The sequence below is a fragment of the Papaver somniferum genome, chromosome 6 (genome assembly GCF_003573695.1).
Source record: "Papaver somniferum cultivar HN1 chromosome 6, ASM357369v1, whole genome shotgun sequence".
In the NCBI taxonomy this organism is placed as follows: Eukaryota; Viridiplantae; Streptophyta; class Magnoliopsida; order Ranunculales; family Papaveraceae; genus Papaver; species Papaver somniferum.
This window is the reverse complement of record NC_039363.1, coordinates 35,719,844-35,736,242: the sequence shown is the minus strand read 5'-3', so window position 1 is coordinate 35,736,242 and position 16,399 is coordinate 35,719,844. Positions and strand designations below refer to the sequence as shown.

The 16,399-nt window shown below is 35.4% G+C and overlaps 1 protein-coding gene across 1 annotated transcript; it reads right to left on the bottom strand.

Moving 5' to 3' along the window:
- Positions 1-2,126: 2,126 nt before the first annotated feature.
- On the bottom strand, positions 2,127-5,432 carry LOC113287301 (signal peptidase complex catalytic subunit SEC11A-like). The gene is made up of 8 exons (XM_026536007.1): positions 5,273-5,432; positions 5,079-5,191; positions 4,567-4,638; positions 3,669-3,704; positions 3,535-3,580; positions 3,156-3,243; positions 2,700-2,757; positions 2,127-2,540 (listed from the first exon to the last, which is right to left on the bottom strand). The coding sequence occupies exons 1-8, from the start codon at positions 5,349-5,351 to the stop codon at positions 2,490-2,492; spliced, it is 543 nt and encodes a 180-aa protein (XP_026391792.1). The 5' UTR covers positions 5,352-5,432; the 3' UTR covers positions 2,127-2,489.
- Between the last annotated feature and the right edge of the window lie 10,967 nt (positions 5,433-16,399).

Below are 16,399 nucleotides of genomic sequence, written 5' to 3'. Positions count from 1 at the left end.
AAGATAAACTATAAGCAATACCAAAGACTTACCCACGCATGAATGACTGATTAACAAATGATATTTAGTGATGTCCATAGGATGAAGTATGATAATGGGGATATGTACAAACTACAAAGTAGATTGAAATGCTATCAAAACAAAAATAAAATACGTACTTAAAAACCGATGAACTTACTTGTGAGGCATCACGTGTATCGATATAGGGAACAGTCCAGACATTACAAACCTATGAGAGAGCTTCCTTGCTGGTAGTATAGAAGATTGTGCAAAGCAACTTCAGCAAATCTATCAAAGACAAATACAACATCTGGTTTTCTATGCCGCTGAGATGCCCGCCACTGCATCAGAGTGGGTACTGAGTTCCAGGGGACAAAATCCTCTAGTTTTCTCTCAATTTTCTCATTCCCAAGAGATTTCAACGCTGCTTGTACTTAAGAAGAAAAAGAACAACAACCAAGAAACAACGTCAGATTGTGAAGTCAAGGAAGAAGGTGGTTTCTCTACACAGTGCATAAACATGTGCAACAAAAACTGAAACGGAGTGACTATACAGAACTTAACCTCTAATTTTATTTTCACCCATCTCAGGTATCAGAATTAGTCAACAGATTACAAAGACTGCATGAGAGGTGCAAGCTGCATTACTGTATAAAAATGATGTTCCTTCATCACCCATCAAACAAAATAATCTATTAATTTGGTCAAATTTAGAACTGGGATTTCGTTTTATACCTGTCTTCTCTTCGTTTTATCCTCTATGTTGTTAATCTCCTTTACACCTTTGGAGGTTTGCTTTTTTATTTCTTTTCTATTCTTCGTTACTTAAATTTTCACCACAGGTTGCATAACAATTGAGTAGAGCTTGGGTTTATGCAATCTTATTAGTCCAATTGCTAAAACATTTCAAAAACAAATGTCAAGTATTCATTCACTTCGTGTATGCTCTAATAGTGTCGCTGTAGTTATCTGTTGCTGTTGATAGGTGTTATCTTCTATCTAAAAGGTGATTAGTATAATGTTGAGTACCATCTAGAAGAACTAAACACTCAGAGAATCTAAACTCAAAGCTCTATGGTTTCGTACTCGTCGATGAATGTAAAGATGAAATGTAGTTTGGGAAGCTATCTCTTTTGTTAAAGGGTACCTAGCCGCAAGCTCTCTATAGCCATAAGCAAATGAAATTCACCATCAATCAGAGTTCCATCCCCTACATTGTACTGTTAATCCTGTCGTCGCATCTTCCACTGGACACCCGTATTTCAAACCCATCAGCAACTGTCATTAAACCCCCATTAAATGAACTATAGTGAGTGAATGTGAGTATCTAATAGAGTTTTCTTTTGCCTCCATTGCAATTATCAAATCATCACCGTCTTTTTAGGAGTTTCTTGATATCTCTCATCTACAATCTTTGGACAGAGGATACATATAACGCCCTGCAACTGAAGATCACAAAATTAAAACAGCAAACTAAAAGGAAAATATTTGGATAACATGGGTTTTCTAAGGGCTCAAATTCAAACTTCAGTTCTGATGAGAATGGTCACAATGTGTTCATTGATCCTGGGCAAGAACTTCACTGACAGTCCTTGAATATAAGTGACAATGAGGAGCCTCAAAAGGAATAGTGGTAGATAAGTTATAGAATGAACAAGTTGTGGGAGCTGCAGAGGGTCTAGGGGTGGTTCTTGAGGACTAATATAATGCTTGCTTGAACCCATTATGAGAACAACATTCTCAAGCTGTGAGTTTGGGGGAATGATTCATCAAATAAAAACAACAATACTGAGCATCAAGCTGAAGAGTATCGACAAATTATGATCCTTCTGTGGTTCAACTTTCCGAAAACTTGTCATCTGGGCACTCATCTCTCAAGCTAGACCTTACAACATGGGCAGAGTTGATAATGATTCCCCTACCTATACTCCTGCTATCCCACCTTTGGACATGGGTGTAAGCAGCTCCGGAGCTGGAGACTTCATGGTGGTGCCTATTGATAATGTGCACGGAGTGTTACGAGGACCAAGCATAAAAACCCTACTCATCCAGCTGTCCTAATCTTTGACTTTAATCCATTGAACTTCTGGGGTGTAAATTAATTATGACTTCAAACATAATACTTCTGCTCTACAACATTGTTTTTTTCCAATCCAAGGGACTACAGAAGTATCCAAGCCGGCATGCTTGCTGGCAAATTCAATGACGACATAACAATTTCTGATATTTCTATTGCAACTGCATACTCCAACAAAAAATTTATTCGATCAGGAGAAAGAAATATCTCTGCATTTTTAAACTAAATCAACTCTAATTTAACTAGTTAAAAATATTTCCTAATCATCCCTTTTCATTAGCCATAACTAAGTACTTTCCTTCACAAAACATGATATATGAAGGGGGAAAAGTGACAGTAAAATACAACTGCCATTGGTAGAGATGGAGGATGTGTTTCCCGTTTGTCAGCCGCAGAAACAAGATTCCGCTTATTAGTCCTTTGCTGTTACCACAAGCAACCCCAAGGCACCAATAAGTATGTACTGCAGGAGAGAACAGCATTTTCCATCAACATACAAAATAATAAATAGAACCATTATTTACCAAAATAAATAAAATAGAACCATTAAAAAGCATAATCTGCACTGGAAATAGATAACTAAATCAAGAGTGGCGATACTATCTTCTAGTATACAACAAACCTTGATGATCGGCTTTTCTGTCATGATAATAGTCACCCAGCCCACATACGGCAAGAACCTACAAGAGAAATTTAAACAAAATGCAAATGTTAACAACTGTGTCAAGACAAGTTTGGAAACTCTGCTGTCAAACTTCCACATACTATTTAAATTAGATGAAGCCATGATAAACACATCATAGCGGCAATAACGCAGAGCTATCAGTGCGGGAAAAAGATTTGACTACACTCTCTACACCAATTTCTCTCTCTCATAGTCTCATCAATGTTCCTGAACCAGTCTCCAGAGTCATCTTTGTGTGTCACGCTAACAAAGACTAAGGACGGCGTTTCCACCCATCTACTTGGACATAACAAATACCCAGATTGTTGATAAGATTAGGGTGTAGACCTTATACATCCACACAATCAGAACAGATAAAATTACCAAAAAAAATTAAATGCTAAAGATGCTCACCCTACAGCTCTCCCCATGATATGGTGTCGGTTAAGCCAAAGCTGACCATGAGCGTATAAAAGTCTATCATCCCCAAAATTATTGTCCCCTGCAACCAATAAAACAAAGGGAAGCGTCTTAGTTACGAGCAAGAAAATAATTACCCCTATAGTAAAATCAAAAGAGTGAACTACAATACAGTGTAGGGTTGTAAATAACAGAAAGGAAATTTTCATGAAATAATAGAAAGAAGATTTTTTTAACAGAATAAACGGCATTTGTTATCTGTCAAATTGTATTATCACAAGAACCTCCAGATGGTTTTATGAAGAATGGAGGGGTATCATAAAAGATGCAGCTTCCTCATTTCCCAAATCAAAATTCAAATCCTAAGTCAAACCTTTCGTCAAGACATCAACTTCTCCGGTATCTTTCCGTTCATGGACCTGATCAGAAAATACCATAGCAGGAGTCAGACATGTATGTACACTATATACTATCAACAAAAAGAACATAACCAAAGATGATGATTACCTTAATTACACGGTGGACAATTGGAATCTCACGCCCCTAAAACATATTAGTGTAAACAATGGATTAGCTAACACAACCAAGAGTACAAGAGATATCTAGATCTCCAATTCATTAAGATAAAATATCTCAAACTAAGTGGGAAACAAAATGCAATTGTGAAGCCTAAAGAGTACTGGATGTACAAATTTTTTGGTTTAGTTGCAAAATGAACACGAGGATAAGAAGAGGATTAGGTAAATTAACAAAAAATTAAACTTAACATATTAAAGATAATACAAGGCTCAAAAACACAGATCCACATTCGGCCAACACCCTTCCACTGTTGCACTCTTAGCATTTACTCTAAAAGATAAGAAATGGGAGGAGCCATTTCCAATCTCTGTTTTGAACAAGACATAAACGTAACCAAGAGTCCATCATTTAGCACTGCAGCACCCTGTAATATGTGTAACAGCCTCACAGCTGAGGACAATATTTTCATCTGGGAAATGACTATTCCAAGCATACCCCATCTGGATCCATGGATCTTTTTCCATCCATGTAGACTAGGAAGGAGAGATGGGCTTCGGGCTGGAACACCAAGACTCAACCGTTTAATCATCTCTGCCTGGTCCTGCATCTCTAAGTGTATTTCACGGACTGACTGAGCACTAACGACAACTATTTACTACTTTCTATTTTCATTTGGCTATCCTATCTATCGGTGTTTAATAGCATAAATAGCTTCTTTTTTTCACAGATGGTAAAGTTTGGCACTGGAGTATTCCCATAGTTTGAAATCCAACGAAATCATTCAAAAGGTGATTAAAAATGAACAAGCTTAATCAGCTCAGAGGAAAATAATTATATCAGGATAGACAAATGATAAAGAAAAGAATGCATATATGAAGAAACATACATCAACGTTAAAGACAACAATTTCACCAGCACGAATAGGATCCTTGCTCATGTGTAAGAACAGTATATCGCCCTGCAAAACAAATATATGGTTACACAGTTATTCTCAAACTTATTTACTTATTCTCAAAGAACTCTTCTTAGGTTATACAGAACATTTTGTTGAAGACAATCAAACTTTTGCTAAAACATACAAGTTTAAAACTAAATCTTTAAGCCGCCCATAATAACACTAATCAAATGCCCTTCTTACTCCTTTTTGCACCAGCACTGCTTAAAACGAGGGCTGAGATTGTACAAGCAGGCCACAGTTTGCCACACTATATGCTTATTTAGAATCTTTCCTTCATCTCAGCATTGGTGCAAACAGGGTATGAATAGCTTTGAAGTGAAACAAAATATTCAGTTCCTTCACAAAAAAAAAAATTAAGCAGGATTTTTTTTTTCACTGGAAAAACTAATAAATTGGACACATTTGTGTGATGGAGATTGGAATTGAAGGGAATGGGTTACCCTTTTGAAACCAGGTTCCATGCTTCCAGAAAGAACAACAACAACAGGTGATTCACTACCAGTAAAGCACATCAATCCTTTCCATATTATCAAAGCTGATGTAACTATCATACCTGCAATTTCATTTTTAAAGAAATTCTAAGTAAAATCTACAAACCCTAAAAATTGAATTTTAGAGAGAGAGAAAGACGAACCAAGACTGACAACTTGGGTGAGAACTTGTCTGAATTGAAGGGATTTGATGGAGTCTACGCTCTCCCCGATCCATCCCATTTTTCTTTGCTAACTCTCTGATCTTCTTTCTTCTCTTTTCTTTTCTTTTCCTTTGTTTTTCCTTCTCCTTTATAATTTTCTTCTTTGTGTGGGTGTGGGGGTGTGGAGGGTTGTGTGGGTGGGGGTATCTCTTTCACTTGCCAGCACGAAAAGTAAATACGGTATTTTGTCTCATAAGACACGGTATAACCGTGAACATGGAGTACTAGAGCGATCGGAAGCAGAAATATTTTGTTTCACAAATCCAGACGTAGAAGTCTGGAAGCAAAAATGTTTTGTTTCATAAAAAATTGATTTTTTCAGTTTCTAGAAATGGTTCTGAAATTATATTGCCAAACTGACCTTTAACTTTTAAACTTCAGAAGTCAGAAAACAACGTTTGAATGCACATTCAAACTCCCGAAACAAATTCTCACCATTGTTAACAGGGAGGGGTATCAATTTATCTGGAGATGTAACATAAATCATGAAAGACAAAACATCAATTATTTTTAGATTGGTACATCCCAAGCATTGTGGTACGCATCAGTAGCCATGTTAGTTTTTTTTGCAAAAAATTAGCTACCAAGAACGATTTCATTGCATGGACTAAATTTATTGAATCATAGTCGCCTTGGTCGGCAATAACCTAAAATCTCTCACAGTCATTAAGGACATGTAATGTAAACTTTTGAGCCAAACCCAATGGCTCATTATTTAGAGCTTCTCCAATGAAATATTACGTGTGAAGAAAAAAATTTTATTCATATGGGATACGCGTTTATTTTCTAAAAAATATTTCTCCAACCCTAACCCCTATACATTATGTCAATATGACACGATATAGTAATGGAAGACATCTTCTAAGTAAACCTGTAGTTTACTAGTTACGATTTTATCAATAAAATTACCTAAAAATAGAAATAAAGGATATATCAATCAATAAATTAATGACACGTAAATATAAAAAAGTTACAAAAACTTATGGGTCGGAGATTAAAATTTTATAATCCTTGTATTTATGTATTTACTCCCTAACTTAATAAATAAATATTAAGAGAATGCTTTTAAGGTGATGCCACATATGAAACAACCACATTTACCATTAGAGAAGCTCTTAATACTAAATCATTTGGCATGAACGATGCGTGTTGAAACCATCCGTCAGTCATTCGAGAGAAGTATAAATTAGCGTTTAATCACATTTTTATTAGGCTTTAGACTCTCTAATTTTGTCCTCCCAAGCCTAGTATTTTATGGTCTTCGTTTGTAAACTCAGATTTAGTTTTTTTTGGACAGGCTAGTCCTTTTTTCCATTGATCCAAAAAATTTGGTTTTTTAATTACCGTAAATATACTTTGAACTATAATATATGCATTTTGGAAAAGAATTATTTATGGAGTAAACCAAAATGCAAGTCAGTATGGATTGATATCGTGCAAAGATTTCAACAAAAGTTAGCATCTTGAAAACTTACTTATCTAAGGATCAGAGGTTAATTATGATTTAGCATCTTGGAAAAAAACTTACTTATCTAAGGGTTATAGGTTAATTATGATTCAAAGTATCCTCGCAAGCCTTGCAATTAAAGGATGGCATTTTAAAGGCTAAAGATTTTGCCAGTGAGGGTTGTCAATTAACTCTGAGTAATGGAGAGTGTATTTTTTTTTTTGGAGGATTGTTGGATAGACGATCAACCTTTGAAACATATTGCTCATACTCTATCTATTTTGTCTAAAAAGAAGTCAGCTGTGGTGAAAGATATGATTTCTGAAAGTGGTGCTTGGAACTTCCAATTTTCAAGAAAGTTGAAAGAAAACGAGCTTTTAGAGGTAATTCAACTACTGCACTTGATTGGTGATTCGTCAAATTCTGTCTGATCGAGAGGACTCTAGAACTTGGAGATATGAAAATAGTTTTCTACAGCTAATTTTTATCAAGCTATGGAAACGGCAACTCTGCTATCTTTCCTGGATAATCAACTATGGAATGCTAAGTCCCATTAAAAGTATCATTTTTAGTGTGGACTTTGTGTCACATTCCTAGTTAGTAAGTTCGCGAATCATTCGCGAATTTTTCCGTATCACGAATTTTACCGTCTTATTCGCGTACGTTTGCAACTCCGAACCCAAGTCGCGTATTATGTGTCATTCCCGGATTATTCGCGAACCGTTCACGAATTTTACGTATTCCGAATGATATGTCCGCTTAATTCGCCATAAATTCTTTAGCTTTTACTTTTCAAAGACTCCACTTTTTGGGCTTTACTGCCTTCCGAGCATACACGACCGAATATTAGACGTGTTGTAATTTTTATGAAACAAAAACGACTGAAGAGATTTGAAGGTGAAGGTGAGAGAGATCTCAAACTCACTAACCAAGCATCTAAACCACCATACGACGTCCTCTTGGATAACTAATGTTGTATATATTATTAATATCACCATATTAAGTTTATTTTTTCTTTAAATAACTCACACATATGCATAAAAATTGGTCTATGACCTTATAAATACAAATTATTTGTTATATATAGATACCGAATTTTCAGAAACGAACTCACATTTATAAATCGAATTATACACGTACGTATGCCGTTCCGAATTACTGACGAATCACGTCCCGTTGACCGAATTTTGGACCGAATCTGGATTTTACAAAACCGTATAATACTCGTACGTTTGCCGTTCCGTACGTTTGCCGAATCCCGAATTGCTAACTAGGGTCGCATTGGAGTACCCACTCTTGATTATCTTTTTAATGCAGGTTTGGTTCAGGATGCGAAGTGTTTAATGTGCGGGAACTCTACGTAAACCAACAAGCACTTGTTCTTACATTGTAAAACTACTTTTGAGGTATGAACTTATTTCTTAAATAGCATTAATGTTAGTTGGACTTTTGCGAGTAATATTAGAAGTGCGATTTAAAAGTGGGGTGCCAAGAAAAGCAAAAGCAGTATCAAGAGAATTTGGTCACTCGGAGAAAAACTACTTTCATTTCTCACTCTTATTGTTTGCTATTTGGTGGAGTTTTTGGAGGGAGGGAAATGAAAGGCTACACTGTATAGTATAATTTCTTGTGGAAATTAAATAATTACCCTCTTTATAAATACCTTTATGACACAATAATATACCCTTCCGTGGCTATGGGTCCATCGGGTCCATTTGATTTTATTTATAATCCCATAAATACCCTCCGAACATAATTAAAATTTTAAAGAAAATTCATTGTCTATGTTTTATTTCAGATCTAATTGCTTTTATCTCTTCCCTTCTTCCGGCCATCAAATCCACCAACACCGTCTTTCTCCATTTTTTTCTGCCGCACTTCATGATGGTGGTGGTGGTGGTGGTGGTGATGGTGGTGATGGTGGAAGATATCAAATCTCATTAGTCAATTCGTAATAATATTTTTCTTACTAGATTATCAAATCTGCTCTGTTATATTAGGTGGTGGTATTGGCGGCGGCGGTGATAAAGGAGGAAGTCAAATCTTTGTTCCTTCCGTTATTGATGATGGTGGAAGTAAAAGAGGATATCAAATCTGTGGTTTTATCAGTTGATGATGGCGGTGGTGGTGAAGAAGGATATCGATTCTTTATTTTGCTGGTGATGGTGGCAGTAGTAGTGGAGGTATCTTAATTTTTCAATCCTTTTTTTGTTTGAGATTTTTGGTTTTTGATAGGTTATAAGCATAATAGTTTGCTCTTAGGTCTAGGTTGTGAATCATAAATTTTGTATATCGTTCCTTGTAGATTTAGTTTGAATTGCATATCTTTTATTTTTAGTTTGATATAGTGAAATGAGACAGTAAGATATGCTTATTTAAAAGGTTGTATATCGGTGTATGGATGCGGAAAGGTTAGTGTACTGGCCTAAAATAAGCATTATGTACCATGCAATTTGGAATTGAACAAACAGTGATGAAAGGAAAGGTGTGAATTTATACAGTACTATTTTCGTATAGATTGCCGGAGAACAAGTGCCCATGTTTTGAGCTGCATTTACACATGTTTTGAGCTGCATTTATATACAAAGTCAGGATGGGAGCGACTATTTGGTAAATTTGAGTTAACTCTGAAGAGGATGACAACCATCATCACTATGCTTGTTTTGTTTTGTTTTGTTTTGAAAATCTAAGTATTTTGTGAATCAAATGGTTGGTGGTATGTTATCGTTGTTGTGGGTAAGGTTCTCGGATCTTTAGCTTGTGATGGAAAAGTTAAGAGGACAAACTCCTAACGATAGAGCTCCCAAAAGGATGCAATACAACAGACAATTCAGTACTGCTGGTAACATATCTTTTTGTCTATATCATTGATTTTAAGTTCTTTTTGGTGAATTGTTGACATATGTTCACTGTACAAAAAGTATTATATAATATCTTGAAATGCGTGTTGTTCTGTTAATAATTAATAGGCGTTAACTAATTTACTTTATGATATCAGCATAAAGAAGAGCTCTTGTGTTCCATTCATTTTAAATTTGAATCGGTTCATTTATATCTCTTATGTTCAGTTGTTATTGATCTGCTACATCTATGTTTTTGTATGGCAGATATCTTATCTATAAAGTTTAGAATGCACAGTGATACTACATCACGCCTTCATGCTTCTCATCTGATTGAGCAGTACAGGTTACTATGACGAGTGATAGCGGATTTGGCGATGGCATGAACATGTGTACTATAATTTGTACAATAACAAGTTCGGCAAAGTAAGTCCTTTTAAGTTTTATTATGTTACTTATAGCAGTTTTGTAGTTTCCGACAGGGTAAACATGAAAATATGGAAGGAGTTGATGATTTATTATTACTTCTTGGTGTTTATAAAGTAGAAGCGGCTCTACATTTTTGAGCCAACATTTTTGAGCCAACATTTTTGAGCCAACATTTTTATGTTCATCTGATTTCTTTCATTCCACCTGTTTATACACTGTTTTATCCACCGGCGATATGTCTTGTTGTTTTGTTGTTATCGTACTTATGATGCTTTTCTCTGGGCTACTGCTACTTTTTGTTGGTTATCTTCCACATTCTTTTCGGTATTCTCTATTGATGCGTTGTTAATTCAGTAATTGCATTTGTTCGAATGGAGTGACTAGGGAGAAATTAGACGAAACTCGGTAATTTCTTTTGCATGAATAGCATAACTAAAGAAAAATTTAAGTAGCTATATTAGACGAACCTGTGGTGCAATGGTAGCACACCTGACTCCGCGTTAGGAGACGCGTGTTCGATTCACGTTGGGTTCACTCATTCTGGTATGTCGATTTTGGTATCAACTTGGATTGTTGATACTGCATTTGGGTGACAACTTACGTTGTTGACACAAATGATATCAACTCTTTTTTTTTTCTTTTCTTCTGATTTTTGTTTTTGGGATCAACTTTAGTTGTTGACACCATATTATGATGTCAACTTCGGTTGTTGATACCATGTTTTTTTCCTTCTTATTTTTGTTTTTGGGATCAGTTTCCGTTGTTGACACCATATATTGGGATCAACTTCGGTTGTTGACACCATACTATGATTTTTTCTTATTTTCTGATTTTGGGATCAACTTTGGTTGTTGACAACATATTATTTTTCTTCTTATTTTCAGATTTTTTTTTTTGGATCAACTTCCGTTGTTGACACCATATTATTTTTCTTCTTATTTTCAGATTTTGGTTTTACGCATCAACTTCAATTGTTGACACCCTATCATTTTTTTTTTTATTTTCTGAATTTTGTTTTTGGGGACCAACTTTGGTTGTTGACACAATTTTTTTTTCTTATATTCTGATTTTTGTTTGGGGATCAACTTCGGTTGTTGACCCCGTATTACGGTATAAATTTTGGTTGTTGATGTTTCTTATTATTTTTCGTTTTCTTGTTTTTGGGATCAATTTTGGTTGTTGACACCACTGGTGGCAGTGGCGGCGACGAACTGGTAGTGGCAGCGGTGGAGGTGGTGGTGGCGGATTGGTGGTGGCGACGGTGGACTAGTGATGGTGGTGGAGTAGTAGTTGAATGTTGGTGGTGGTGGTGATAGATATGTGATGGAGCTAGTGGTGGCGGTGGTGGTGGAGCTAGTGGTGGTGGACCGATGGTGGTGGGTGAAGTGGTAGAACTTTTTTTTTGTATTTTGAAATAAAGAAATGTATTATATGAATGAGGGTATTAAGGTAATCTATTTCCAAAGGGATTAGATTTTTAATTGATAGGGGTATATTTATTGTTGTATAAGGGTATATTGTTGGGTATCAAAACTAGGGGTATATAATTAATGTATCCAAATTTCTTTCTCACTTTTTCGGTGACCGGAAATTTTTATAAAATTTGCCATCAAAGAAAAATAGTATGTTCTTAGTTTTGGAATGAAAAAAGTCAAATCGGAGAAAAGAGAGGGAGGTTATTTCAAAACCACGGATTTAGAAAACGTTTTCTTCATCTTAATTCAATTCAAAACAACGTGAAAACACTAAAAGCGTAAACACCATCATCAACAACACTTGTTCTTGAATATCTACTGGAAATCAATGATGAAAAATCGATGAACATCATCATCAATAATTGAATCTAAATATTTGTCTGGAAAAATGATTATGGAGATAAGTTTAATTTTTTCGGATCAATTTATTTGGTTTAAAGCAATTTGATTATCGTTCTCGAGGTCGAATTTCAGAATATTTTTTTTAATGGTTTTAGAAACCTAAATTCGAGATTAAGTTGGAATGAAAGTGTTGTATGATTGTGAACGAGAACGGTATATATCCCAATAACTTTTAAATGATGTTCATGAAGATTTTCTTTTAAGTCTTACGATACTTGATAAGCAACAATGAGATATTAACTAAGATAGGAAATTATTTATATTGTATGTGCACTTTATCATACACTTTTTTTTAAGGTGATGAAATTAGAGATGGAATGATAATCTTCATTTATATAATACTAGTAAGACCACATGTGCGATGCACATGTTTGAATTTGATTCTTTTAGCAACACCAAATTTGATGATATTGAAAAAAAATCTTAAAATAAAAAATTTAATATTCTTATTTGTACTCATTACGTAGATAATTCAAAGAGTTTTCCAAATATACTAATTTTGCAAAAATCCGATGTATATTTTGAAAGATATCTAAGTTATAAATTTGTTAATTTATTTCTAAAACAATGGCATTCATGTGAATATACAAACATTGATTCGATGTACATTTTCACCTTTGAATACATATGTGTAATAATGGTTGATATTTAAGGTCATATGTAGATGGACACTCTGCAACTCGGTCACCCTGCAAGAATTTCTCTCTCTTACCGATTTTTGCTCTGCAACTCGGTCACTACTGATCCGTTAACCTGATCACTCTAAAATCACCAAATATCCCAAAAAACACCAAGATCACTCCCCAAGTTTACTTATATCACTTGTTCTTTGATCACAATTAAACACTTTAAAGGTTTTTTCATTCATCAAGAAGATTCGTTCTTAGAACATCCTATTTACATCAAGTAGAAATGGAAATAAAACTAAACATAAATCTTTAGAAAGCTTCTTTCAGTCCTTATCTTCTGTTAACCTTCTTCTTCACTTCCCTGCTAACTCTGAATCCCCTTTCTATCCCCTCCTAACCCTCTTCCTTTTCTTAGCATGAAGACGAACGGAAATGGCACTCTTGCTTCGAGTTCGAGAAGAAACGGCTTCAGGAGCACTAGCAGAAACTCGCTCTGCAGTAGAAATACTTTTCCTGCAACACCAATCAGATCTAGGAGGCGTCGGAAAATAAGAGGGGCAATTTTCTGGAAAAGATGCATCATGAGCTACATTCGCACCTCAATCAACAACAACATGAAACCTGCAACCTCCTCCTATGGAGGAATCACCACAGTTAGTAATGATGGGAAACAAAGAGGACAAATAGAATCGAGAAGGTCCTCCAACAAAGTAATCTGGATGAACATGCAAATCTTTTCCAACAGCATTAAATTGGAAACCAGTGGATACAGTTCCAACGGCGTCAAACCACTCCCCAGAATAAGTATCACCAAAACCAATATAACCATACTGATTATCACTAGAATCGGAACTATCAACAGTATCACTAATTTCAATTGGTGGTTCAGAAAGGGGAGGGGGGAGTGCTTGCACACTACTCTCACTCTCAACTCTCTCTACAACATTGTTTGGATCTTCTGGATTAGACATTTTCTCCTAATTCTCTCCTGCTATGAGGTTAACTTAACAGAGAAAAAGACTCCAATTTATAAGAGAAAGAATGCTTGGTATTACTTCGTTAATATCACTATCATAAATGAAGAACAAATCAATCGTTTCAGAAGAAAATTCAACACTCAATACCAATACAGTGTCTTGATTAATGAATTCAAGCAACTTAACAGACACACGCAATGCTTGATTAATGATGAATTAACTGACCTTGGTGGTTCAGAATATTCAATGAACATGAACCAGATTCTGTATGGAAATTACAATCTCACCGAGTTAAACGAATCAGAAAATCAACTCTGGTCAAGGTCTCAAACGACTATCCCTCAACGGCTCTATTTTAACATATTAAAGTACACAGGGTGCCATATTTTGCTCAGACACATGATGGATTATGTCCACATACTGAGGTTGTACACACATTTCCAAAGGCATGAAATAGTACAATACTATCTCGAGCAATACCAATGGTCAACATTTAATCAACGGTCATATCATACAGTATATCCAAACTATCAAAAGGTTAACACAACGATTATATCCAAACGACATGAGAACTATCTTATTGTCAAGATACTCTTATTCTATTGGATTAATAAGAAATCTCAGGAAACCCCCAAAAATAGTTTCAATTACACTACTCATGGTAGCTATTGGAAATCACAATTGATTTGGGATGTTGTTTTATTAACTAAAAGAAAAGAAAAATCTTTGATCACAGGCAGGAAAAATCGAGGCATTAACAAGTTTCAATTTCTGAGTGCTGAACATCAGTACTCATCTTTAACACATAAGCATTGCACGTCTTGGTTAAGAGGAAAATACAAAAATATTGAGATGGTTGGGCATAACTATGGCACCCAAATCAGTCCAAAATGTTATTCCAAAGGGTATACCGATCAAACTGATCACAAAAAAGGGACCCACGAGGAAAACTATAGAAAACCAAATGGTTTAATTGAAGTACAATACCATGGGCTATCTCAGCATAACACTCTTACTCTACAACATAGGTGGATAAAAACCACCAGAAATACTGCTGGTTTTTGCTTACTCAATATCAGAGAGCTGGAAAATACAAGGGCAGAAATAACATTAACATCCAGGGAAGCAATAAATAGGATGACAGCCCCAAAAACAACTTTTGCAGTGTTGCAGTATATGGGAGCAAAGGCTTTTATGCAACACTCTAAAATAAAAAAGAGATACATTGTTGTTGGCATGAAAATATTGGAACTGAAACATATTAGTATCATTAATGATGCTTATCTCACCGCACAAAAAGCCAACTACCTGCACCAAAATACAAAGTACATTTTGAAACAAGGCTTAATTAAAACAACTCAGGGTACTACTCTTGTATCAGCTCCCACTGATGAGAATACCTATGGGCCAAACACCCAATGGAAATGCAACAACAAAAAAGACATCAGTACTTTACACAGGCAGAAGAAGACAGATGAGAGCTACAATGAAAATGAAGGTACTATCACTAATCAAAGACCAATACATCCAATACACTACCCACAGGCTGTTCAGTACAATCCTGCAATACCACCTCAACACAACTCCTACTTTCAATTCAAATTCAATAAACAGAAAATATCAAGCATTCTTTTCACAATAAGTAAACACATAAAACACCAATCATACCCCCAAAACACAAAAAAATAACCAGTTGTTTATCAAACCTTAATATTAACGGTTGAAGTAGGGGAAGATCTCAACATATCTGAGTTAGCAAACCAAATAGAGAAGGAATCCAAAATAGTTGATGCTGATGAACCTTGTATTGAAATAGATCCATCCTACCTCAAAAAACCTGAAAAAAGAGACTTGAAATTGTGTTTCATAGGAAGATTTGCTAGCCCCAAAAAACCTCTGATAATGGATCTTACAAAATGTATTAAGAGAACATGGGATTTATCCAATGGGTTTAACATAGAAAGATTCAATAGAGGTTTTAACTTCTACATCATCAAGGTAAACTCTGAAGATGATAAGCAACACCTACTCACAAGAGGTACCTGGATAGCTTTAGGATGCTTCATGGTCATCATTGCAGTCCCAAGAAATGGTCTTACAGATTTCAATCCCACACAGTTCAACCATATCTTAATGAAAATACACTTAAAGAGAGTTCCAACTCGCCTCACTTCATGAGAAGCTCTCTATGAAACATGCAAACCAGTTGGAGTATTATAAGAATCAAAAAAACCTTATGGAAGAGATGATGATGAAAATAATGTGGATATAATTGTGCTTATCAATGTCAAAGAGAAAATGCCAACAGGAATGTGGGCTAAAGTGGGAGATACAAAAACAAGAATTGAATACTCCTATGCCATAATACCAAAACTTTGTCAGAAATGCAGAATTCCATACCATAGTCTCATCACTTGTGAGGAAAAAGCCGAGCAGGAAAAACTAATGAAAGCAAAGAAAGGGAAAGAGAAGGTGAACATAACTAGTGGAGTACAAGACCAGAAGCTGATTGATGAAGACAACCTCTCATCCTTATCTGACTCTCACCATATTTCTATCCAAGTAACAAGGAATGAAATACCAAGAGCACTCAGAATTGTAGGATTTACAGGAAAATCTCAGGAAGAAAAGGAAGGTGGAAGTGAAGCTACCAGCAAGGAAAGTGAAAGCTCAAAAGATGCATACACAAAAGAGGAACTGATGGCAAACCTAAGGCCGACTGACCTCTCAAACCCTTTTCTTAATATACCCAACAAAAGGCATTATGAAGAAAGTGAAAAGGAAATGATGTTTGAGATGGGAAGTGCTTCTTCTAAAGAGAACAATTTTAAGAAAATTGAAAGAAAGTATGTTAGGGCTCATTCCATC

What these genes read in the sequence shown, in the direction of transcription:
- LOC113287301 (XM_026536007.1), bottom strand. Translation starts at nt 5,351, where the DNA reads ATGGGATGGATCGGGGAGAGCGTAGACTCCATCAAATCCCTTCAATTC. An exon ending in TGGAACCTGGTTTCAAAAGG is followed by an intron (nt 4,639 to 5,078) that starts GTAACCCATTCC and finishes TTTGTTTTGCAG; the next exon opens with GGCGATATACTGTTCTTACA. An exon ending in TTGTCCACCGTGTAATTAAG is followed by an intron (nt 3,581 to 3,668) that starts GTAATCATCATC and finishes TTTTCTGATCAG; the next exon opens with GTCCATGAACGGAAAGATAC.